General features: G+C 43.3%; 2 protein-coding genes across 2 annotated transcripts in view; both read right to left on the bottom strand.

The window, feature by feature from the left end:
• Positions 1-288: 288 nt before the first annotated feature.
• LOC137545081 (110 kDa antigen-like) lies at positions 289-10,477 on the bottom strand. The gene is made up of 3 exons (XM_068266187.1): positions 10,349-10,477; positions 2,732-3,607; positions 289-524 (listed from the first exon to the last, which is right to left on the bottom strand). Exons 1-3 carry the CDS (start codon positions 10,428-10,430, stop codon positions 505-507), a joined length of 978 nt encoding a protein of 325 aa, XP_068122288.1. The 5' UTR covers positions 10,431-10,477; the 3' UTR covers positions 289-504.
• A 9,101-nt stretch (positions 10,478-19,578) lies between these two features.
• LOC137547294 (putative gastrointestinal growth factor xP4) overlaps positions 19,579-26,121 on the bottom strand; it is a 38,637-nt gene continuing 32,094 nt past the window's right edge. Inside the window, exons 5-6 of the mRNA XM_068270723.1 lie at positions 23,984-24,130; positions 19,579-19,749 (exon numbers count right to left, since the gene is read on the bottom strand). Coding sequence (XP_068126824.1) covers positions 19,733-19,749; positions 23,984-24,130 — 164 coding nt within the window. The 3' untranslated portion in view covers positions 19,579-19,732. The remainder of the gene's footprint in view (positions 19,750-23,983; positions 24,131-26,121) is intronic.

The raw sequence follows: 26,121 nt of genomic DNA on the forward strand, positions 1-26,121 counted from the left end.
ACATCATTGCATTCCAGGGGTTCTGGAGGTGTGGCTAGCTTACAGGGACAAGGGATGATTTGGCATATTCAGCAGTGATGCATTGTGGGAGACATCCTATGCTCACTCCAACCTGAATTATTGCAAATACATTCTGTTATAAGAAAGCAAACTTTTGTTTTGTCATAGCATTTTAGTAAGAGGGCTTTTCAGTCCCTTGTAGCCCCTCACACACTCCAATAAGTTCTGATTCACCATGAGCTTGTCTGTAATACATTCAGATAATTTCTGCCGTAAATAAAAACACACTTTTGTCCGTCAGCATTGGCATTTATTGTTATTCTTTCTGTACTAAGCATATTTATGAACCGATGAAATGATGTGAAAATCCGGCCAAGCTTGTCCACAGCCAGCGTGGGATTCCATAGAACTTTGCGAAAACTTTATGTGGAATAAGCTGTCCAGATTTTAGGCTGGAAAATAGAAACCCAGCTTTTCATGTCCTTTGATTTACTGTCCTCTTATTCAGATTTCCATACTGCAATCTGCAAAAAAAGATAAAAATCAGCATTAAAGAGAAACTCCAACCAAGAATTGAACTTTATCCCAATCAGTAGCTGATACCCCCTTTTACATGAGAAATCTATTGCTTTTCACAAACAGACCATCAGGGGGCGCTGTATGACTGATTTTGTGCTGAAACCCCTCCCACAAGAAGCTCTGAGTACCGCGGTACTTTTGGCAGTTTGTTACAATGTAACAAGGTTCACAGACAGGAATTAGCGGTTTACAGCTGTCTCTAACAGCCAAAACAGCTAGGAGCAGCTACATAACCTGCCCACAGTAACAATGTCACCATGTAATACATGTCAGAATGTGAATCGGGAAGAGGAAAGATTTTACAATGAGCAAACACTGACTAAATCATTTATACATAATTATTGTAAAAATGAAGCACTTTTTTTATTACATTATTTTCACTGGAGTTCCTCTTTAAAGTAACACACAATTGTGTCATAGTTTATAGAATGGTAGACTACTTGACAACATCTTCAGGACCAATTAAAATAGACTTAATGTACTTTTTTACTTAGATCCTCATATTTATATATTTCAATTTTACTTATATGTATGTATATATTTGTGCAAAAGTTGACTTGGCTTATTTATTTTAACTTTAATTTTTGATAATCAGGAGGGATTTGAATGTTTCCTAGATTGTTATCGGTATTTGTGTTCCAGTCTGAGAGTTTTATGTACACTTCCTGTCACAGGCTAGAGAATGGAGAATAAGGTGACATGGCTTTAGAAAGGACACAGCATATAATAGCAGCACAGTTCAGAATATTTGTATCCACAACACCAGTAAGATTATTTTTACTTCCTGTCCAATTGATAGGCCACTGGAAGCAGTAATTGAGGGGTAACTTAGCCATTGGGGGCACACAAAAACCAATACAAACTTAACAGCTTTTAGCCTGTCAATAAGAAAAACAAATCTACTAATATGTTATAGCAGCACAACGAAAGTAAAATTACGAAACCTGGTTGGGAAGGGCAGCGGGCACTTCTAGATATTTATTGGTGATGCACTGAGCACTTTAGTGTATGTAAGTGCAATCTTTTTTCAATGGGATTTGATGTTATGGGGTCCAGTGTGCATGGACCAACAATGTGAGTTTTTATTTCGGTTTAACCTTGTTTTGTGTGTTTTTTATAAAGTGTACCCCCTGTGCATTGAACTAAGCCCTGACTCCAGCAAAGAAGGAAAGAAGGCTTTATCAGATCATGCAGAAGATAGGCCCATGGGACAAAATGCTGAAATGTTTAGAATCTGCACAGATTTTATGAGTAGGATCTCAAGAGGTGGCTATATAATGTCTTGATTTGGAGATGTTTCTTGTGACTTGTGTACTACTATTCCAACCACGATGGAAAGCAATGCCTTAAAATATTGATCTATTCTACAACAGTTGGATATTTTTAGAAGATTTATGGCCACCAATTTAATCAATAGTTTGTTGTCCTAAAATAATTTAAATTATATTTGATTAAAAAGAGAGAAAAATGTGAAAGCAAAAAAGCCCAGTCTGACTTATGATTTATGTTCTATTACAGCTCCAAAAACTTTATATTCATAAAAGAAGTCATCACCATTCGTCGTTTTAATGCTCTTTTATTGTGACTTATACATATAGAATGTTTCGGAGAATGGTGTAGTAGCTCCTTTCTAACGTTGTGACAGTCAGTGAGAAGGGAGCCACATAATAATCTGAAACGTGGTATATGTGTCTTGTAATGAAGTTACAATAAAAGAGCATTAAAACAACAGATGGTGCTGGCTCCCTCTGTGAATCTACACATTCCCGACTGGTGATCCGGGCAGCCGTGCAAATTTGAATGTTGTGCACTCAACTCACTACTATCAGCTCCAAAAACTGCCACAACTCATCTGAAGCACCAACGCTTCTCCGAAAAGCTGTATAAATTTCACCCAGGCTCAAGTATTTGGAGCAAACCCAAAACTTCAGGGTAGTCAGGGTAGTGCCAGAATTACTCCAGAGCAGACCAATAAGGAAGAGAAGCCAAGCATGTTACACTAAGCTCTCTGGACAGGAGTTGAGGAATTATGACTTCTCCATTCCATATTTTGAAAGGCTATGGGCAAGAACAAACATTTATTTTGGAGGGAAGACACAATAAGAGTTTATACTTTAAAAGTTGATACATTGATTATATACTGTGTGTTTACCTTCCTCCTCCTCATATGTTTGTACTTCTTGAATTTCTTGAGTCCCTTCAATTTCTTCACTCTGTTGAACTTCCTCTACTTCTTCACTCTGTTGAACTTCCACTATTTCTTCACTCTGTTGAACTTCCTCTGCTTCTTCACTCTGTTGAACTTCCACTATTTCTTCACTCTGTTGAACCTCCTCTACTTCTTCACTCTGTTGAACTTCCACTATTTCTTCACTCTGTTGAACTTCCTCTACTTCTTCGCTCTGTTGAACTTCCTCTACTTCTTCGCTCTGTTGAACTTCCACTATTTCTTCACTCTGTTGAACCTCTATTTCTTCACTCTGTTGAACTTCCTCTACTTCTTCACTCTGTTGAACTTCCACTATTTCTTCACTCTGTTGAACTTCCACTATTTCTTCACTCTGTTGAACTTCCTCTACTTCTTCACTCTGTTGAACATCCACGATTTCTTCACTCTGTTGAACCTCCTCTACTTCTTCACTCTGTTGAACTTCCACTATTTCTTCACTCTGTTGAACTTCCTCTACTTCTTCACTCTGTTGAACCTCTTCTACTTCTTCACTCACTTGAACTTCCTCAATTTCTACTACTGACTCTTGCTCTTCCTCCTCTTCCTCTTGTTGCCCCTGCTGTTCATGTGACTCCTGCTCTTCCTCTTGTTCCTCCTGTTGTTGTTGAGGCTCCAGCTCTTCCTGTGGAAGAACTGCATCATCTACTGGTTGTACTGGCTGTGGAACTTTATAGCACCAAATAACCCCTGGAATACGGGAGTCGAAGCAGCATCCGTTTCTAATGCAATCTTCTCTACTGATTCCCCCAAAGCCACAGTCAGTTCGTTCATGTGGTGCCAAGGTGCATTGTTCTTCAGCTAAAATGGTAAAAGAGATAGTTTTAACATTTACATAAACCTTTACACCACCCTGTAGTCGGATCAAATGTTTTTTAACTCAAAAGTAGATTTAATTGTTTTTTTACAAAAGAGAGAGAGTTTTTTAGAGAGACTAAAATAGAAAGAGGTCAAGACAAGGTGGCCAGAGTGACAAAACAACAACTTCTAATACAGGTGACTTGAAGGGAAGGTCATGGAAACTGCTATTAGTCGCAATAATCTTTTGATTTTAGTAGTCTAATTCACTCATATGGAACTAGCAAAGTAAGATCACCTAATCTACATGCTAGTCCTGGGCTGTTAAATCATGAAGTATTATACTGGGAATACACAATGAGTTTTTTTTTGGCAGATTTACTGGCCGATCCAATCATTTTGCCAGTCGTTTTTTCGATCGATTTCCATTCACTTCTATGAGAAAATCGATCAGAAAAATGATCGAAATCAGATCGGACATATCAGAAATGATCTATCGAGCCACCTATTTGCCCAAAAAAAAACAGCATTACGCTTGGAATACGACACCATGCAGTTTTCCGTCAGATAGATGGGTCAATTGATAATTTCCAACAGGTCCGGTCTTATTTCCAATCATTTTTCTGGTTGATTTGTATAGAAGTAAACAGAAAATCGATCAGAAAAAAAAACGATAAAAGTCAGAACGGATCCTTCGGAAATTAACTATCAACCCATCTATCTGACAGAAAATTACATTGTGTATTCCCAGCATAAAAAGTGGAGGAGGAGCCAGGCAAGTGGCATTTTCTGAAAGTTCATAAAGAGGGGTGTAACTATAAGTTATGTGTTCATAGGAGGAGTCCGCACACAGACTTGCTGGAACTAAATGCAGAAGTTTATTGTCCCATCACACACACACATGCAATTAACATCTGACCTAAAGGGCCGACTATCGTTTTGGGGCCTGTAAGGTCCCATTTTTCAAGGCATAGTTCAGAAAAAAACATGTTTTTGACAAACGCCTTTACAAAGGGGACCTTACAGGCTCAAAACGATCATCGGGCCTTTCGGTCAGATGTTATCGTATTTTTCAGACAATGAGACGCACCTGACCATAAGACGCACCTAGGTTTAGAGGACAAAAACCAGGGGAAAAAAACCTGGTGCATCCATGGTGAAGGGGCATCTTGTGAATTATGCCCCCTTTGTACCTCATGCTCCCTTGTACCTCTTGTGTCTCCCGGTGTCCTCCTCTGTCCCCCGTGTGTCCTCCTGTATCTGCCTCTGTCCTCATTGTGTCCTCCTCTATGCCCCTTTGTGTCCCCCTTGTGTCCTCCTCTATGCCCCTTTGTGTCCCCCTATGTCCTTTGTTTGTCCCCCCGTGTCCTCCTCTGCATGGGCATAGTACAGGGAGCCCCCCACATTGCAGCGGGTTGGAGCCTCATATTGGCAGCCGTTCACAAGTCAGGACCTCCCTGCATTTGGGCTATAAGACGCAGTGACTTTTTTACCCCCACTTTTCGGGGAGAAAAGGTGAGTCTTATAGTCCAAAAAATACAGTAATTACATGTGTGTGTGTGATGGGACAATAAACTCCTGCATTTAGTTCCAGAAAATCTGTGTGCAGACTCCTCCTTTAAACAGTGGATTTATGCTGCCAAGGAATCCTGCACCAGCACCCACACACCCAGGTGTGTGTTTCTCTTCCGTAGACTTTAACTACAAGTCATGGCTCAAACTTTGATAGGTCTCCCCACTGTTCACAAGCCTCCCCCCTCTACTTAGTGACCTTCACATCCTCAGGGCCCATCTTGCAAGGGTCATAAAATAGGTGTGGCCAGTGATGTTTACACGTATAACAAGAGCAGCCATAAAACACCCGTTATGGAGGATGGAGCCCTGTGTCGGAGGAAGGAGCATACGCTCGGGGAGGATTGCAAAAATGCAGCAGGCAGTATTGGGAAATCTCAGCGATCACAGTATTGTGGTGGACCCCACCTACAGGGACCCATTGGTGCAGCACTTGCTGATCACCAGCAATGGCAAGCTGCTAGTCAGCTATGGCCCTTATGTGCTTCCTTTTGTTGTCTAAAATGGGTGGAAGGGAGGCATAGTGGGTGGATAGCATTCTTGCCTCACAGCACTGGCACCCCCCCCCCCACCCAACACACACAACACGCACCCAGAAAAAAACTAAATGTAGCATAGCTATGCACTGTGTAAAGTACTGTAAGACATGCCAGTGCTATATACATACATAATCATAATACGGTAGGACATTACACAATGGCAATGACAAGGTTTGGATTGTAATCTCCTCTAAGGACAGGCAGTGCCTGGCTATGTACTCTGTAAAGTGCTACAGAAGATGCCCGTGCTATAATAATAATATGGTAAGATATCTATAAATACATAATAATATGGTAGGACATTAGACTATGACTATGGTAGAATTAGATTGTGAGCTCCTCTGAGGACAGTCAGTGACATGACTATGTACTCTGTAAAGTGCTGAAAAAGATGTCACTACTATATAGAGTTGTCACGAACCCCCGATTTTGGTTCGTGAACCTCGAATGCGAACACGCGAAGAAAGTTTGTGAACCGGCAAACTTTCGAACCGCCATAGACTTCAATGGGCAAGCGAACCTTCAAAACTACAAACATTAATTGTGGCCACTAAAGTGATGGAAAAGATGTTTCAAGGGGTCTAACACCTGGAGGGGGGCATGGTGGGATGGGATACATGCCAAAAGTCCCGGGGGGAAATCCGGATTTTACGCACAGCAGGGTTTAAGGGCAGAAATCACATTTTCTTGCTAAATTGGAGTCCTAATGTGCTTTAAAATATCTTGCATGTGTATACATCAATCAGGTAGTGTAATTAGTGTACTGCTTCACACTGACAGATTAAACTCACTGTGTAACACACCGCAAACAGCTGTTTGTGTAGTGACGGCCATGCTGGACTGGTGCGCACCATGGCGAGAGTGCAGGCTATGGCTGTTTTCAAGCCTATATGGTCAGGCTGACGTAACTGAATGACAGAACAACAGTGACTGAGTGTCCAGCTGATCGAATTTGGTCTGTCCACAATGAAGCAACGACCTTATTATTTATCTTCTTGGGTCAGGTGTGCCCCCCCCCCCCCCAGCCCCAACACACTAATTTTGCCGGTCATTGCTTCATTGTGATACGCAAACCCCTTCACCGCGGCAAGGTAATGATCACAAAGGGGAATTAACACATGTACTGTACATGCCTTTTGTTTTGTTGTTGCAGCCGCAGTGCAGCCAGAAAAATTAGGCAGGCATGTACACGCCTCAGAAAAATTATTATAGCGGCCGCTGCTAGCAGCGGCCTTAAAAATTCAGGAATCCACCTGGAGTCCTGGACCCTGTTAGTGGTGGCGAAGAAGGCAGTCAAGCGGCCTGCAGGCAGAGATGCTGTGTGGGGATCGACTTAGTCTTGGGGCAGGCAGTCACACTGCGTGCAGGCAGAGATGCTGTGTGTGGGGACTGACTTAGTCTACGGGCAGCCTGACTGTGCTTTGCAGACCAGGCATCCATCAGATGGACCCTTGACCCAACGCTGTGTGCCAGAGATGACACCACTTGCCTTTCAACATCACGGTACAGTTTGGGTATCGCCTTTTTTGAGAAATAATTGCGTGATGGTATTTTACATTGCGGTGTGTGGCTTTGCTTTTGTGTGCTGCTTTTCCTCAGGTGGTCATCCCATTGCAGTTTGTGCTTTGTAATCATGTGCTTTCGTAAGGTAGTTGTCCCTACGCGGGTCTTGGTCTTTCCACGGCTCAATTTTCGGTGGCAGAGGGTACAGATGGCATTGCTCTCAGCTGAGGCAGACACACAAAAAATGTTCCACACCGCTGAGCCCTGGGATGATGGAACTTTTGTGATGGCTGCCAATGGAGTGTTAAGTGGGGTGCCAGAATCAGAGCAGGAGGAGGAAGATATGTCATGCTTCCGTGCGGAAGCTGAGGAAGATAAGGTGTTCTGTGTTAAATAGTCAACTACGTTCTGACAATATTGGGGGTTGATGGCTCGTGTCTTCTTCTGAACACTGTACTTTGGTTGACGAGGGCCGCACAAAATCACGACAGCGCGACCTCGAACAGACCTTCCCGGTGGCCTGCCTCTGGCTCTGCCTCTTGTTTTGTCCATATTGGGAGGATGAAGTGAAAGGTATACACTGACTTGACTAATACGATGTGCGGTTACACAGTTGCAGTGAAAAGGTGACTGCTGGTACAACAATGTGCGGTTACACAGGTGCAGTGAAAAGGTTGCAGTGACTGCTGGTACAACATTGTGCGTTACACAGGTGCAGTAAAAAGTATGCAGTGACTGCTGGTATATAATACAATGTGTGGTTAGTCACTAGTGCAGTTACAGGTATGCACGGACTGATATTACAGAATACAATGTGCAGCTGTCACACACACTGGTGCGGTGAACAGTTATGCAGTGATTGGTATTACATAACACTGCGTGCTGTCACGCAGGTGCAGTGAACATGAACAGGTATGCACGGTCGGACTGGTATTATAAATGTGCAGCTGTCACACACAGGTGCAGTGAAAAGGTAGGCACTGAATGTGCTGAGCCTTGCACAGCATAGCAATTAGCAAGGAGCAGCTGCGACACACAGGGCTGTATAATGCAGTGTCAGTGACAAAAAAAAAAAAAAAAAAACTTCACAAGAACATTAGCTCTAAACAGAGCTCTTTTTGTGGTGCTTTTCAACAACAAATATCAGCTAGGAGCAAGCTACAAGAGCCTAACTAAGCTTTCCCTTTGTCTACAGCAGGTTCCTCTCCCTTCTCTCACTACTGCAGCAACACCGAGTGAGATAATAGCCGACGCAGCTAAGGGGGGGGGGGGGGAGGGGGCTCCAGGAGGGAGTGCAGCCTGATTGGCTGTCATGTGACTGCTGACTGTGATGTAGAGGGTCAAAGTTTAACCCAATGATGTAGTTTAGGGGAGGGTCGAACTCGCCATAAAGTTCGCGTTTCGACGCAAACGCGAACCAGCTATGTTCGTGCGCATAAATTCCTGGCTGAACCGTTCGGGAGAACACTACTACTTTATAAATACATAATAATAATATGACAGGACATTAGATTATGACTATGGTAGGATTAGATTGTGAGCTTCTCTGAGGACAGTCAGTGACATGACTATGTACTCTGTAAAGTGCTGCAAAAGATGCCAGTGCTATATTTTAAACTATGACTATGGTAGGTTTAGATTGTAAACTTATCTGAGGACAGTCATACACATGACTATGTACTGTGTAAAGTGCAAATAATGTCAGTGCTATATAAATACATAATAATATGCTAGGACATTACACTATGACTATGGCAGGTATTAGAGTGTGAGCTCCTCTGAGGACAGTCAGTGACATGACTATGTACTCTGTAAAGTGCTACAGATGCCACTGGTATATGAATACATAATAATAATGTGGTAGGATATCTATAAATACATAATAATGTGGTAGGACATTGAACTATGACTATGGTAGGGATTAGATTGTAAGATCCTCTGAGGACAGTCAGTGACATGACTATGTACTCTGTAAAGTGCTACAGAAGATGTCAGCAGTATATAAATACTGAATAATAATATGGAACGATATGAGACTATGACTATGGTAGGGATTAGAATGTAAGATCCTCTGAGGACAGTCAGTGACATGGCTATGTAGTCTGTACAGTGCTGCAGAAGATGTCAGTGCTATATAAATACTGAATAATATAATGGAACAATATTAGACTATGACTATGGTAGGATTAGACTGTGAGCTCCTCTGAGGACAGTCAGTGACATGACTATGTACTCTGTAAAGTGCTACAGAAGATGTCAGCAGTATATAAATACTGAATATTAATATGGAACGATATTAGACTATGACTATGGTAGGATTAGATTGGGAACTCCTTTGAGGACAGTCAGTGACATAACTATGCACTCTGTAAAGTGCTGCAGAAAATGTCAGCAGTATATAAATACTGAATATTAATATGGAACGATATTAGACTATGACTATGGTAGGATTAGATTGGGAACTCCTTTGAGGACAGTCAGTGACATGACTATGTACTCTGTAAAGTGCTGCAGAAAATGTCAGCAGTATATAAATACTGAATATTAATATGGAACGATATTAGACTATGACTATGGTAGGATTAGATTGGAAACTCCTTTGAGGACAGTCAGTGACATGACTATGTACTCTGTAAAGTGCTGCAGAAGATGTCAGTAGTATATAAATACTGAATAATAATATGGAACGATATTAGACTATGACTATGTTAGGATTCGATTGTGAGCTCCTCTGAGGACAGTCAGTGACATGACTATGTATTCTGTAAAGTGCTGCAGAAGATGTCAGCAGTATATAAATACTGAATATTAATATGGAACGATATTAGACTATGACTATGGTAGGGATTAGATTGGGAGCTCCTCTGAGGACAGAGACATGACCGTGAACTTTGTAACGTGCTGCAGAATAAGTCTTTGTTATATCAATACCCAATAATAAAATGTGTTTTTAAGATCTAGTTTGAAAGCCCCCATTTGAATATATTGAGAGTTTGAAAATATATTGTATCATCCTTTTTGTTTTGGCTGATGGGCATAAATGGTACAATGCCCATGATGCAGCTGATGTCACTACGGGTGAATGTATAGTTCTGTCATGCCATAGAATAGTAACGCTGTATATACTCACAGACCACAGGGTTAGTGCGGACCTGCGACACCTGCAGGCATACCAGGGCGAGAGTGAAGATGAGAGCCTCCTGTAGAGCCATGTTCTTCTCTGTTCCAGTAACCCAATGGGATGACCAGTCGCTCGGCCCGCGTCGTGGTCTTATAGACGCTGGGCTGTTTTCTTTTCCACTCAGACGCCTGTGTACCTAGGGTGCTGATATTTTTCTTTATAATCCACTATATATGATTTCAGGGATGAGGTTCAGCCATAGGTATTAGCGGCAGATTAATAGGTGTCATCAGAATGTTTACTCAACACTCAATCATATTAACGAAACGCTCTGCATGTTCTTATTTCACACATAAATCCAAGTGGCCAATAAGAAGGTGTAAGAACAACACTCTGAGTGTAAATAAACAGATTGTAGCGTACTGCCTGATTCATAGTATAACAATGTAAAGCACACCTGTGTGTAAAAGGGATATGGAGGCTGCTATATATATATATATGTATATATATTATATATATATATTATTTTTTTTCCTTTTAAATGATGCACATTGCCCGGCTGTCCTGCTGACCCTCTGCCTCTAATACTTTTTAGCCTTAGCCCCTGAACAAGCATGCAGATTGATTGAAGTCTGACTGGATTAGCTTGCATGCTTTTTTCAGGTGTGCGATTCAGACACTTCTGATGCCAGAAAGATCAGCAGGGCAGCCTGGGAACTGGTGTTGTTTAAAAGGAAATAAACATGGCAACCTCCATATGCTTCTCGCTTCAAGCAACAGATGGCGATCTCAGCAGAGGGATTGAGAGAGGAGCAGAAGAAGAATGGCTGCCAGTGTCTGAATCCCGGGTGAGGTGAGTTACAAACGCTCGCTGCACTCAGGCTCTGCATATAACTCCCAGTGGCTACCACAAGTCAGGCTCGGGGTTACCGCTCTAAGCTGTGGATTTCTGGCCCGAGCCTGACTCGGGGGTTACCGCTAAGGAGGTTAAAGATATTACCTAAACAACAGTTACAGGTGGTAATAATGACATGCAAATGTTATGCAGTGTGGTTTTTGCCCAATCAGACTGACCTTCTTTAGTGTCCTGAGCTGGTCTCCTTCATCAAGTCTTGGACCGCTCTCTCCCAGCATCACCAGAATCCAGCATTCCTTCTGCTTCAATGAGAAGCTAATACAGAAGGTATAGAAAAGAATCACTCTCTTGAAAATATTCTTATTGTGTTGTGTTGTGGGTGTGTCTTGATTTCATGCAGCATTGTGTTGCTTTGCTGCATGACATGCACACATACCCACAATTACATTTTTATCTGTATTAATTCAATGCAATGCTAACAGCAAAATTAAAGATATAACAGCATCAGTTTTATAAAACATAAATATAAATATCTATAAAAACCCAAATCAGAGATGGATAAAATATCGCCATCTCCGAAAGATTACTTATAAACTCAGCCAGGTATAACTTCTTCATTGCACGCCAAGCTAGCTGATGCGCAGGGGCGTAACAATAGACCCTGCAAGGGATGCAGCTGCAGAGGGGCCCAGAAGACGCAGGGAGCCCCATTAAAGCGGAATATAACCCTGCATTTCAACTTTGCTCTAAAACATTATTTACAGCATATTATATGCAAAAAGCATTTTTTTTTTTACTAGACCAGCATTGGAAGGGTTAAGCACAGAGGTTTAAAGTTCCGTGGAGAGATATGCAGAAGTTCAGATTGTTACATTCTATTTAGTTAAATGTATCTATTGATAAATGTTACACACTCTTTGGCTGTCCTCCAGCTCCTTCTCAGTCAGAGAGAGTGAGTTACATGCCACACTTAGATACATTTATGTAAACAAAATGTATCCATGTCAGCTTCGGATGCGTCTGCAGAAATCTCCAGGAACTTTAAAGCTCTGTGTAACCCTTCCAATGCTGGTCTAGTAAAAAAGTGCTGGTTGCATATAATATACTGTAAATAATGTTTTAGAGCAAAGTTGAAATGCAGGGTTATATTCCGCTTTAAGGAGAGAAGTTTCTTTTCCCTGTCCTGAGAGACTGACAAGAAAGGACATGGAGAGAAAAAACTTTCTGCTCTCTGCACAAGGGGGCCCCATCCAAAGTTTTGCAGGGGGGGTCAGTGATTTCTAGTTACACCCCTGCTGATGCGCTTCCACTTGAGATCAGTTAAAACCTTTTGATTAGTTCAGCCTAAAAAACAACTGTTCTTGGAGCATTCCAGTGCTTGATGGTGCAACTGAAAGCAAGCATTCAGCTCTAGGTGGCAAGACCCAGGAGCCATGCCTCAACTCTAAAAATGCTTTAAAAACAAACAAAAAGAATGGTTGTGTTCAAATATAAACTTAGATATTTTTTCTTTGCCCCAAAAATAGCCATTTGTGTCAAATTTAAACTTTATCATTATTCAGATCAGTGCATCCTCCTCATCCCCTCCACAGCCGGTCCCGGAGCCTCTGGACTTCCTGTCGTTTTATACGCCAAATGATTTATATTTGAGTAACTGATTAAATAACACAAGTGTAGATGTATCATACTCTTTTGTGTCACATAATGGCATCAGAACTACCCACGATTTTCAGTCCTTGGCATTCTGAGCTGAAGTAGAAGCTGACAATCACTGCTAGGGATGATGGGAAGTGTAGTCCTGCATTGTACAGGCAGCTGTAGGAGGCAGCATCAATATCCCTTTAGGGCCTGAGCCCACTGACGCAGTTGTGTCTGCTTTTCAGTTGCACATCAATGTTAGAGATGCTGAAAAGTGAACAGAAGTGGACAGAACTACGTTAGAAGGCTCAGGCCCTTACCGCTAGAAAAACACAATATTATGATGTCATTTTGATATTCAAGATCAAGACTAATTCAAAGTATCTTCAAGCTTTGTTTTTCTCTTTAGATGACAAATTTATTCATGAGAAGAAAGGAGGGAAATATTATGAATGCAAGTCATCATGTATTTAGTGGTTGATGTAATGACCAGCTTTACTGGTCAAAAAGTGTTACCGTAAATACTCGAGTATAAGTCTAGAAATGTCAGTCTGACTCCTTAAATAACAGTATAGTGGTCGACTTATACACGAGTCACGGGCAACAACACTGTGTAATGTGTGTACTAATAGTGACATTCCCATTTGCAGCAATATACCCAGTGGTAAGTGACACATTCTTGATAAAGGAAATGCCAAGAAAAAACACAGGTCTGAAAGTCCTGGGCAAAACAATGAACAAGGAAAGGGGCGGGGGGGGGGGGGGGGATACTGGGCTGGAGGAAGGGGGGTGAATAAGTGCAGCACTTGGAAACCTGGATTAGTTATTGGCTGCACTTAAGGGACAGGAGAGGTTAATGGCTGCAATACTATATGCAGTGCAGTTACTAGCCCCTCCTGGTCCCCAAGTGCAGCCATTAACTTTGCTGGGTAGACTTATACTTGAGTCAATAAAAAATTCCAGCTTGGGAGGGTCAAATATTGGAGTTGACTTGTACACGAGGTCGACTTGTATTTGAGTATATAGTATTAAGCTTTAATCACAATGAGTTTCATGAGACTATCCTAGCGCCTCAAGGGGGCAGCGTAAGGGTGTAGCACTGTTACTCGAGGAAGAGGGCCAGTCCAGTGAAATGGATTGTATTTGGGGCATCATTTTTCCTTTCAATTACAGAAGAACTGTATTGTACAAGAAATAATATATTGAATAAAATTGCTTATTTTTTACAATATTTATTATAAATGATTTAATCAGTGTTTTTCCATTGTAAAATATTTCCTCACACTTTCCTCACTGTGATTTACACAGGTGGCGACACGTTTACTGCTGGCAGGTGCATGATTGCGGAATGTTTGTGTACTGTGTGTTCTGAATTCAGCAGAAATAACACCTGGGTCCATATACAATTATTTTTTTTTCCTGAGTTTTCTCCTAGGAGATATTTTTTTATCTTGTATTTAACCACTTCACAACTGAGGGGTTTTACCCCTTGAACACCAGAGCAACTCTCACCTTTTAGTGCTCCTTCCATTCATTTGCCTATAACTTTATCACTACTTATGGCAATTAAAGAGAAACTCCGACCATGAATTGAACTTTATCCCAATCAGTAGCTGATACCCCCTTTTACATGATAAATATATTCCTTTTCACAAACAGACCATCAGGCGGTGCTGTATGACTGATATTGTGGTAAAACCCCTCCCACAAGAAACTTTGAGGACAGTGGTACTCCTGGCAGTTTCCTGTCTGTGAACCTTGTTGCATTGTGGGAAATAGCTGTTTACAGCTGTTTCCAACTGCCAAAAAAGCATGCAGCAGCTACATCACCTGCCAACAGTAAAAATTTCACCATGTAATAAAACACACACAAGCAATAGAACACAGCAGTACATGCATCTAGCTACATTTAAGCGGTCAGCAGGTGCTCGTCAGCCAATCAGGATGCACTATCATACACCCTTTACCTGCCATACCACATCTAGCAGCCATTAGCATTCAGGTGGGAGGCTTCAGTTGGACGCCATCGCAAAATTACGTCGCTAGCAGGACCGCCCTGTGCAGGCATCCCTCCCACAGGGGTCCCTCCCTAACCGCTCACCTGTCCGCCATGTCCTAGAGCTGAAAGAAAACGTTTAAAAACACACGATTGGTTTGCACGATGGCCAGGGGCCCCGGACCTCTCTCACTGGCCGGGGCCCCAAGGCCAACATGCGATACCTGGAGGGGAGTGCAGGTGGGCCTGGACCTCTCACACCCAGGCTCTGGACCTCTCACATCCAGAAAACCCACCAACACTGCCTCCATACTGAATGCTAAATTCAACACACACAAGCAATAGAACACAGCAGTACATGCATCCAGCTACATTTAAGTGGTCAGCAGGTGCCCGTCAGCCAATCAGGATGCACTATCATACACCCTTTACCTGCCATACCACATCTAGCAGCCATTAGCATTCAGGTGGGAGGCTTCAGTTGGACGTGTGTGTTGAATTTAGCATTCAGTATGGTGGCAGTGTTGGTGGGTTTTCTGGATGTGAGAGGTCCAGAGCAGGGCCGGGCCGAGGCATAGGCTGGAGAGGCTCCAGCCTCAGGGCGCAGTGTGGGAGGGGGCGCACAATTCATTCAGCTGTCATTCCTAATTGTGTATGAAGCAGAAAGAAATAAGAAAAGGGGATACATAGCAGTGACTGCAAGCCAGATAACTAGATATTAAGGTGTTGGGGAGGTTGTGGGCCCTGTGGCCCTCTTAGTCTAATAGCAATCAGTGTGTGACGGCTGGGGTAGGAGGGATGGGGAGGGGCGCACTTTGGTGTCTCAGCCTTGGGTGCTGGAGGACCTTGTCCCGGCTCTGGTCCAGAGCCTGGGTGTGAGAGGTCCAGGCCCACCTGCACTCCCCTCCAGGTATCGCATGTTGGCCTTGGGGCCCCGGCCAGTGAGAGAGGTCCAGGGCCCCTGGCCATCGTGCAAATCGTGTGTTTTTTTACCATGTAATAAATGTCAGAATGTAAATTAGGGATTTAAAAGATTTTACAATAGGCAAACACTGACTAAATCATTTATACATAAGTATTGTAAAAATGAAGCACTTTTTTTTATTACATTATTTTCACTGGAGTTCCTCTTTCAATGAACTATATCTTGTTTTTTTCGCCACCAATTAGGCTTTCTTTGGGTGGTACATTATGCCAAGAATTATTTTATTCTAAATGTTTAACGGGAAAAGGTGATTTAAAGGGATACTGTAGGGGGGGTCGGGGGAAAATGAGTTGAAGTTACCCGGGGCTTCTAATGGTCCCCCGCAGACGTCCTGTGCCTGCGCAGCCACTCACCGATGCTCCGGCCCCGCCTCCGGTTCACTTCTAGAATTTCAGACTTTAAAGTCTGAAAACCACTGCGCCTGCATTGCCGTGTCCTCGCTTCCCCTGATGTCACCAGGAGCGCACGGCATAGGCACAGACCATACTGGGCCTGCGCAGTACGCTGCTGGTGACATCAGCGGGAACGAGGACACGGCAACGCAGGCGCAGTGGTTTTCTGACTTTAAAGTCTGAAATTCCAGAAGTGAACCAGAGGCGTGGCCGGAGCATTGGGGAGTGGCTGCGCGGGCACAGGATGTCTGCGGGGGACCATTAGAAGCCCCGGGTAACTTTAACTCATTTTCCCCTGACCCCCCTACAGTGTCCCTTTAAAATGAATTTTATTAAGTTGTGAAAATATCACCTAGGAGTAAACTCAGGTTAAAAAGTGAATTGCATATGGGACATGGTCTCCCTGAAGGGTCTGAATCGTTTTTAGCGAATTGCCATAAAATCGGATCATTTTATTTTATTGTGTGTGGCCACCTTTAGGCTAGTTACACACCAGGACGTTGCGTTTAGGGGACGTTATAGAACACAGCTGAAGATCAGTATCAAGCCGGAGCCACATAGAGGCGCTCTGGCTTGATACTGATCTTCAGCTGTGTTCTCCTTTTACGATTGCCTGATGAAGCGGGATGTTGGCCCGTAATACGCGTTGCATCAATTTTTTGGAGATTGTGTTGAAATAAATATAGTTGTGAAACTTACGGCTGAACTTGGTCTGGTCATTGCTATACTTGAGGGAGGTGAATCCACCCATGTCCCTCCTTTTAGACTGATTTTAATTATTTTATCCTATTTTGGCGCCTCTATTACTTTTGTTTACTCAAACACCAGAAACAAGCATACAGCTAGTCTTGTCCGATCTGACTTTAAGGTCTGAAACACCTGATCTGCTGCATGCTTGTTCAGGGGCTATGGCTAATAGTATTAGAGGAAGAGGATCAGCAGGGCTGCCAGGCAACTGGTATGGCTTAAAAGGAAATAAACATGGCAGCCTCCATATACCTCTCTCTTCAGTTCCCCTTTAAGACACAAGTGCAGCTAAAGAGACCAGCAGGACTGTGAGGCAACATTTAGGCTATTGGGTTAACCCTAGTAGCATGTTTCTAATAGGAAGAGCAACACATACTGTATTAGGTAACGTTTCTGTTTACACAGGTCGGCTAGATCGGATAATTTATAGCACATATACAAATCCTGGCATCAGTAAGAGGAAAGTAACATCCTCCTCTGTTCAGGTAGGCTGTGATTACAGCTGATTTCTCTCCTCTCTGTGCTGTGAGATAAAAGCCTGTTCTGTAATGCAGGCTCAGTCAGCAGCAAGTACTGATATCGGCTGTGGAAGGTCTTAGGTAAATAAAAAGGCAGTTTGGTAAATAAAAAGGCAGCTTCCTGCCTTTTTATCTACTGATGGAGAATGGGCTGCTGGTTACATAACGGGAAAGGAAATAAATATGGCAGCATCAATATCCCTCTCACTTCAGGTGTCCTTTAAGGATTACCTGGGCCCTCCCTGATCCTGTGTCCCCTCCCCGATTGTGGGTCCCATAGAAGCTGCTATACTCATTCCAGACCCCCTGCCTGTGCCAGCATGTCACCTGAATAGAATAGTAACTGAATGGTTGATCAACTCCTGTCTTCTGCCAGCCCTAACAGAACTACTTAGTTGTATAAATAGAAATTGGACTCTGGGTGATAGACAGGGGCGAGCAGAGTCGAATAATCTACAAGGCAACTTAGGCAAGTGCCTAGGGCAGGCCTGGGCAAACTTTGCGTAGCCCGGGACACATTGTGTGGACCGTGGGCTGCATGCCTGAAATTCCAACCCCCTCCCTCCGTGAAAAGTTGTGAGCAGGCAGCAGAGGATTTGAAACTCACCCCGCTCACCGATGTCCCACGTCGCATCTCCATGACGACTGGGGGTCACATGACGTGATGTCAGGATGTGGCAGCATATTACACATGTCCTCCTGTTGCCATGGAGATGCGACACGGGACATTGTGAGCGAGGTGAGTTTCAAATCCCCCGCTGCCCGCTCACAACTTTTCAGGGGGGGAGGAGGAGGAGGGGAATCCCGCTAACTGTCAGAGGGACGGATCTAGCCTGTGGGCCGTAGTTTTCCCAACGCTGGCCTAAGGCCTGGCAGATATCAAGGGGCCTAGGTGACCCCAGCCTCCACCAAATCTTTAAAAAAACTCCCGAACAGCAGATGATTGGCAGGAGTTGGCCAATGCCACTATATAACATACGCCCACATTACACCTTAATCCATTGCTGGTTACCAGGGATTTAACACTTTAGCAACCAATTTATTTAGAGGTTTGCAAGTGCTCCATGCCAATTCATTTTAGCACATTTTTTTTATTTCTTATTTGTTACATGTCCCTGCTTTTAATTAGTCTGTAATTAATAAATTAATTTAATCTGCTGTAAAGTGTATTTATGGCCACTTGTCACTGGGGGCAGTGTGAGACAATAATAGATGACTTCTGCTTTCAGTTTCTATATCCTCTGCTAGTAGAGAGACATCAAAGCATTCCAAGAATTTACAGCACAAGGAGTTCTGCTGGCTGAGGTCAAAAGCAGGGCACTAAAATAAGATAACTCTACTGGAGCTGCTAACGGGTTAATAGATTCCCTCCCTGGATCAGCACATACCCTGGAGCTTAAATGTCCATTTGGGAGTGCTGTTCCATTTAAAGAGGAGCTGTCAGTCATGCTATCTGAGAAAAAAACCCCACACATATAAGTAGATAAATACTTGCTCTACTTACATAACACATGTATTGCACTGTCCTCATTTTGATTTTAGTTATTTTTCTACAGTAAAAAAAAAGAAAGATAAAATCCTTAGGATTCTCCATTTTAACCGTGTCTATCTTGAACCCAATCCTGATGTCATTTCCTCTCTTACTCTCCTCTGCCTGATTGTGTATGCATTGCCCTCCTCCTAGTCTTCAGGCACTCCCACCCAGCTTAGCAATGGAAAGTGCATTGTCTCAGCATGAGAAATATTGGCCAATCAGACAGGAACAATGAGAGGTGTGGGAGGGGAAAACAGGAGGGAAAGAGGCTTCAGCCAATCAGGCTGCATGAGTTAAGGCTGAGGGGAAAGTAAAGAAGCAAAAAAGACCACCCAGCATGCCCTGCAACTTCCTTTGTGCGGCAATGTACCAAATAAGAGCCGGGTACACTGGGAAATGATCATTTATTAACAAGAAAAGTAATAGTGATTTTAACGTTTGGATTGCCTGGTTAGCATCCTTATTCATTGTTTACCAGATAAAAATAAAGAATTGAGTTTTGATTTTATGCCCCGACAGTTACGCTTTAATCTGCATGTGATGCACAGGTAATAAAGATGGCAAAGACACAGGTGAGATTTATGGCTGCATTGTGGAGCAGCATTTATTAGATGAGAGACAGACACAAACATCCCATGCTGATATAACAGTGAGAAGCAGCAGGATAAATGGCTGAGATCTGGGTGTGGCCAGAAGGCGTGGCTAGAATCACCGCTCGCCAGACTTCTTATTCCATGATGACAACTGGAAAACAGTCAGAAAAACAGAAGTCAGAAATTAGCTTTACAGCAAAACATTTACAAATGTTAAATAGATATTTAGATTTCAAATTGGTGTCCCAAAATGAGTGCCAAAGTCAGAAAATGTCTATGTGGGAGTGTACTCTTCCCTCTCTCCCCCTCTCTACTGTCTGCTCTTTCTGACTAGTTTCTTTAAAGGCTCGTACACACGTCCAACAAAGCACCTGACCAACATCACAACATGACCGACCCAGTGACAAACCGTTTACACAACTTTAATTTCCAAACACCAACCAACTGAACAACCAACTCATTAACATACTGCGCACGCAAGCAAAATGACGGACTGTGTGAGGTGGTGGCAATAAAAACAAGTACATCGTTCAAACGACTCAGCTAATCAATTGATCATCTAGTCGTTGGCCATGCATACACACGGTTGATTGTCCTCCAGCAGACCAAAATCAAATGTCAATTAGGCGGTTTGGGTAAGCATGTGTATGGGCCTTTAACCAGTTATCGGAGTCGCAACAGTATATCTACGCCCTTTGAGACTTCATCTTAACTCCAAGGGCATAGATTTACGTTCCCCGCCTCAATTGGCAACCGCACGCGTTCCCACACGTGTTCTTGTCACCGCCTGTTAATACACTGATCAGGGAATGGGAACATGTGTCTCCAAAGCCGATCAAAGTGCCTGTAATCAATGATCACCAGCACCGACATCAGTGTCATTGAGAAAGTGAAAGTATAAACATACACAGAGCACTTCCTATGTACTGTTCACTGTACACAGGAATAAAGTGGGGGGACATCTAATAGCAAAAAGACCCCTACATACATTAAATAAAAGTAATAAAAATAAATAAATCCCCCATTAATTAACCCCTTAGACCCCCCCCCCCTTTCCATAGTTACCAAAATAAAACATCTTTTTTTTAAGTGACATTTAAAGTGAACCCGAGGTGATATGGAGGTGGCCATATTTATTTCATTTTAAACAATACTAGTTGCCTGGCAGTCCTGCTGATCTATTTGGCTGCAGTAGTGTCTGATTCACACACCTGAAACAAGCATGCAGCTAATCTTGCCAGTTCTGACAATATTGTCAGAAACCCCCGACCTGCTGCATGCTTGTTCAGGGTCTATGGTTGAAAGTATTAGAGGCAGAGGATCAGCAGGGCAGCCAGGCAATAGGTATTGCTTAAAAGGAAATAAATATGGCAGCCTCCATATTATTCTCACCTCGGGTTCCCTTTGAAAAAAAAAAAACAAATAGTCACCTTAGGGACACAAATGTTTTAATATGTATGTCATGACGAGGGTATTTTACTGTTATTTTTGCAAATAAGGGCGTGTAACTAGTGATATAGTATAAACAAACAACAGAACTGAAAAAATACACCTTTATTTCCAAATAACATATTGTTGCCATACATTGTACTAGGGACATAATTTAAATATTTTAATAGCCAGGACAAATGGCCAAATAAAATATGTGGGTTTTATCAACAATAGCACGTTTTATTTTAAAACTATAATGGCTTAAAACTGAGAAATGATTTTTTTCCCTCATTATTCCAGTTAAAATGCATATCGAATAAAATAATTCTTAGCTAAAAGTACCACTCAAAGAAAGCCTAATTGGTGGCAAAAACATTTTGGTGTGATAAGTAGTGATAAAGTTATTGGTGAATGAATGGAAGGAGCGCTGAAATGCTCTGGTCCACAAGGATAAGGCCTCTTTTCTATGGACTGTTGAGCTGTGTGCTCAGCAAGCAGTTGCAAGGCAGCAGTGAGCAGTTACCAGGTAGCAACAAGCAGTTACCAGGCAGCAACAAGCAGTTACCAGGCAGCAGTGAAAAGTTGTAAGAGTTTGAGAGGCATTTCGCTGCCTATCAACAGTCCATGGAAAAGAGGCCTTACACAACCTGTAGTGGTCAAGTTGTTAAGTCCAAAGGGCTTATCACAGGAATAGCCAATAGCAAACAGAGGAAGCTGTTTAATGAGATGCTAATGATGCCAGCTGGCATGCAAATGTAATGCAAATTTGACAGGAAGTGCTAGTCCCAATCTGCCCAGAGTTTTGATTACATTTGCCTACAAGCTAGAATTTTTAGCATCTCATCATTAACCACTTCTGCTCTATGAATAAGAAAGAACACTAGAGGCGATGCTTTTAGTGCATTGGTCTGATCTGATCAATTCTAAACAAACAAAAAAAGGCAGCAGCAGGTGGCAGGCAAAAGGGAAGGAGGGAGCTCATACATTATTAACATGAGGATCCAGGGGATATTTGCCAAAAGACAGTGGGGGGGGGAGATAATCAATACATTACAAAATGAGCAGTTGAAAAATAAGAGCTAGATCAAGATTTGAATGATGTGTGGTATCATATGTTCATGTTATTTGGTCCACCATAAGCCCACAGGTCATCATCTTTACACTGGACAGAAAAAAAACTGACTATATATTGCGGAAAAGTTTGGACTTTGAGAATAGAGCCCATTGAGAGGAAACCCTTCCCACAGTGTGATGTCAGGGCCATTTGTTTGTGTATATATATATACACAAACAAATGGCCCTGACATCCAAATGGCCCTGACATCACACTGTGGGAAGGGTTTCCTCTCAATGGGCTCTATTCTCAAAGTCCAAACTTTTCCGCAAAATGTTTGCCGCATGCAGAAAAAAAGATGCGGAAACAGCCATTATTCATGCGGGAATCATGCGGTAAAAAGGTTGCATGAAAAAGTGTTTAAAAAAAAAAAAAGTTAAAGTCCAGCAAGCACAGCCCTTATGCCTCCAGACTTCATTAAAGTCAATGGGATGCGGAATATATCACCTACTACTTGTAGGTGATAAAAAAAAAATAGGTAATTAACGACGAAATTATGCGCCTGAACATTTTTGAGAATTGATCTTTAATTGCGGAAAATACCGACTTTAATCCCGCACTTTTACCACACTTTTTCTGCATGCGGAAAAAACATGCGGAACATTTTGAGAATTTCAATGTGGCGGTGTGTTTTGGTCGGTAACTTCCCGCATGCACTTTACTGCATGCGGGAAGTCTTTGAGAATAGAGCCCATTATCAGCTACACAGACATCTCTGATCCATTAGGCCTCTTTTCCACGAGCAGTTGATAGGCAGTGAAATGCCCCTCAAACTCTCACAACTGATCTCTGCTGCCTGGTAACTGCTCACCGCTGCCTGGTAACTGCTCACTGCTTTCTTGTAACTGCTCACTGCTTTCTTGTAACTGCTCACTGCTTTCTTGTAACTGCTCACTGCTTTCTTGTAACTGCTCACTGCTTTCTGGTAACTGCTCACTGCTTTCTGGTTACTGCTCACTGCTGTCTGGTTACTGCTCACTGCTGTCTGGTAACTGCTCACTGCTGTCTGGTAACTGCTCACTGCTTTCTTGTAACTGCTCATTGCTTTCTTGTAACTGCTCACTGCTTTCTGGTAACTGCTCACTGCTTTCTGGTAACTGCTCACTGCTGTCTGGTAACTGCTCACTGCTGCCTGGTAACTGCTCACTGCTGCCTGGTAACTGCTCACTGCTGCCTGGTAACTGCTCACTGCTGCCTGGTAACTGTTTCTTGAGCACACAGTTCAACTTTTTGTGGAAAAGAGGCCATATTAGAGAAAAGGTAAAGATTTCTCGTGGGAAAGGGGATATCGGCCAGTGATTGGAATGAAGATCAATACTGGGTTAAATTTCCTCTTTAAAGTGTCCCAGAGATGAATAAAAAGCATGTTTTTTACTTACCCGCGGCGGCGGCGTCCAGCCCCATAAGCACGAATGTGTCCTTCGCCATCCTCCTCAGCGCTGCCGTTCAGCCGCAATCTGCTCCGGTAAGCGGCTGTATGACGTCAGCAGGGGTCTTCTGCGCATGCGCTGACCTTCTGCACAAGCGCGATTGGCCCCGGCTGACGTCACTTAGTCAGACTGAGTCCGACTGAGCCGTCTACCGGGGTTTGATTGCGGCTGAACGGATGATTCTGGTTGGACCGCGGGAGGCACGCGTGAGGACAGCGACAAAGGCATCCATGCTTATGGGGCTGGAGGAAGCCCCGGGTAAGTAAAAAACAGGCTTTTTATTCATCTCTGGTTTTCTTTAAGGATAAAAGTTTGTAATGATAATAATAACAGGTGACTGGTTTCCATGGAAAATAATGCTACTTATTTCTCTAAGCAGAGATACACTTGTGCACTGGCAGCTGTATTACCATTAGTGATGTCTGGGTAGAAACACCAGGGGGCGTCAGGATCGCTGGAGTCGAAGCAGCAGCCCTTCTTGTGGCACTGGTCCATGTCCATGCCAGACCACCCGCAGTTCAGTCTCTGCTTTGGCAAAACGGCACACTTGATGGTCTCTGTAACAGGAAAAATACACTCAGTACAAGCAAACCTTACAAAAGAAGAGTTCCCCTGGGTACTATATGCACCAAAACAGAGCACAGTAGATTTTCTCAACAGATGTGTGAAGTAATCTCTCCAAATAGCCTTGCAACCCCACCCCACTGTATAACATTAGCAGCAGCAGTCCATGCTGCCCTGGGCCGATGCTACCATAGGGGCAACCAGGGCAATTTCCCCAAGTCCAGGGGGTGCAGCTTGGCTGAGGCAAACCAAGCAGTTGCTTGGGGCCTCACCCACATAAGGGGCCTCCAATGCTGTCAGGGTTGCCCTGTTTAGACGTTGCTGGCCCCTCACTCACACACAGACCTCAGATCAATGGCAATGAGAACAGAAGGGAGAGCGTCGCAGTGACCATAAAGTACACTGCAGATGCGGAAGTGAGGTCATCGGTCACTTCCTGCATTTGAACCATGCTGTGGGGATCCGGTGCAATACTCTCCTTGCTTTGGGTCACCGCTGACCTGCAGGTCTAGGGGTGTTGGGAAAATTAGGAAAATCAGTAAGCTACATATCCCCACTGACACCAATGCCCTATACCAGGGACAGCTTTGGTTACCTGTACTGGGGGTGGTTTCCTATATGGGGGGACACCTTTGACTACCTATTATTATGGGAGAACGGGCCTCTGACTGGGGGGGAGGGCCACAAATTATGTGCTGGTTTTGGCCACAAAATCACTAGCAGCAACCCTGCCCAAGGCCGCTGAGTACTGAAGGACCCTCCCGCCCCCCCCCCCCCCCCCGTCTTTTGCTCCACGGGGCCCCTGAAAATTTTTTGACAGCATAGCAACTTACTGGTGTCGGCTGGTGTTGCTCCACCAATCTGTGTGCTTGTCTTCATCCTTCCCTGGCTGTATCTTCTCAGTGACCTGGCACCTGCATGTTATATAATAACATGTACCGGGTCACTGAGTAGAAGCTCCCCTATGAGTATGAAGATCAGAGTGCACGGACTAATGGAGCAGCGAGAACCACGGACAGGTGAGTCACTATACTGCCAAAACTTTGCAGGGGCCCCGTAGAGCACAATGAAGTCTGGGGTGGTGGAGGACGGCTCTGGGGAGCTGTAGGGGTGATTTTGCTGCTGGAGTTGGTGTCAGGAGGGCCTCCCAGGTTACTTTTGAAGCTAAACCCTGCCCTGGCGCTGCCCTAAGATAACTGCAGTTTGCCACCTCTGTGGACCTTATGCATGTTGCACCAGAGGCCTAATAACTACGGGGTAAGTTTTCTCTGCAACTGTAGTGGGGCCCAGGGCTGTGGGGAGCCCCATCTACTTACCTTACCTCTGATACCCCTCTCCAGAGCAGGTGGTGTTGTTATCAGACTTATGATCTCATGACTAGTGATGCTCAAATACCCCTTTTTAAAATTCGAGTTTGGTCGAATTCGAATAGTAAATTATTCGAGGTCAGTCGAATATTCGAGTCGAATAATTTTTACTATTCGATTCGACCTCGGACTTCGAGCTCACTATTCGAGTCGGTATTCGAGCTCACTATTCGAGCTGACTATTCGAATTGGCCTTAAATAGCTTCCAACACTTGTTTTGAGGGTGAATGATGCAAGAAACATCTTTTTTTCCAAGTAACAACAGCAAGTGATTATGTGGGGATGTTCCTTTAAAAAAAAATGTGGAAAGAGAAGTTGTGTCCTTAATTTTGTTCAGTAGTGTTACTGTATATACTTGTTCTTCTTCTTCATCTTTCTTCTTCTTCTAGATCTTCTTCTTCTATATCTTCTTCTTCTTCTTCTATATTGTCTTCTTCTTCTTCTTCTTCTTCTTCTTCTTCTTCTTCATCATCTTCTTCTTCTTCTTCTTCTTCATCATCTTCTTCTTCTTCTTCTTCTTCTTCATCTTCTTCATCTTCTTCTTCTTCTTCATCTTCTTCTTCTTCTTCATCTTCTTCATCTTCATCTTCTTCTTCATCTTCATCTTCTTCATCTTC

The sequence above is a fragment of the Hyperolius riggenbachi genome, chromosome 2, assembly GCF_040937935.1.
Source record: "Hyperolius riggenbachi isolate aHypRig1 chromosome 2, aHypRig1.pri, whole genome shotgun sequence".
NCBI classification, from domain to species: Eukaryota; Metazoa; Chordata; class Amphibia; order Anura; family Hyperoliidae; genus Hyperolius; species Hyperolius riggenbachi.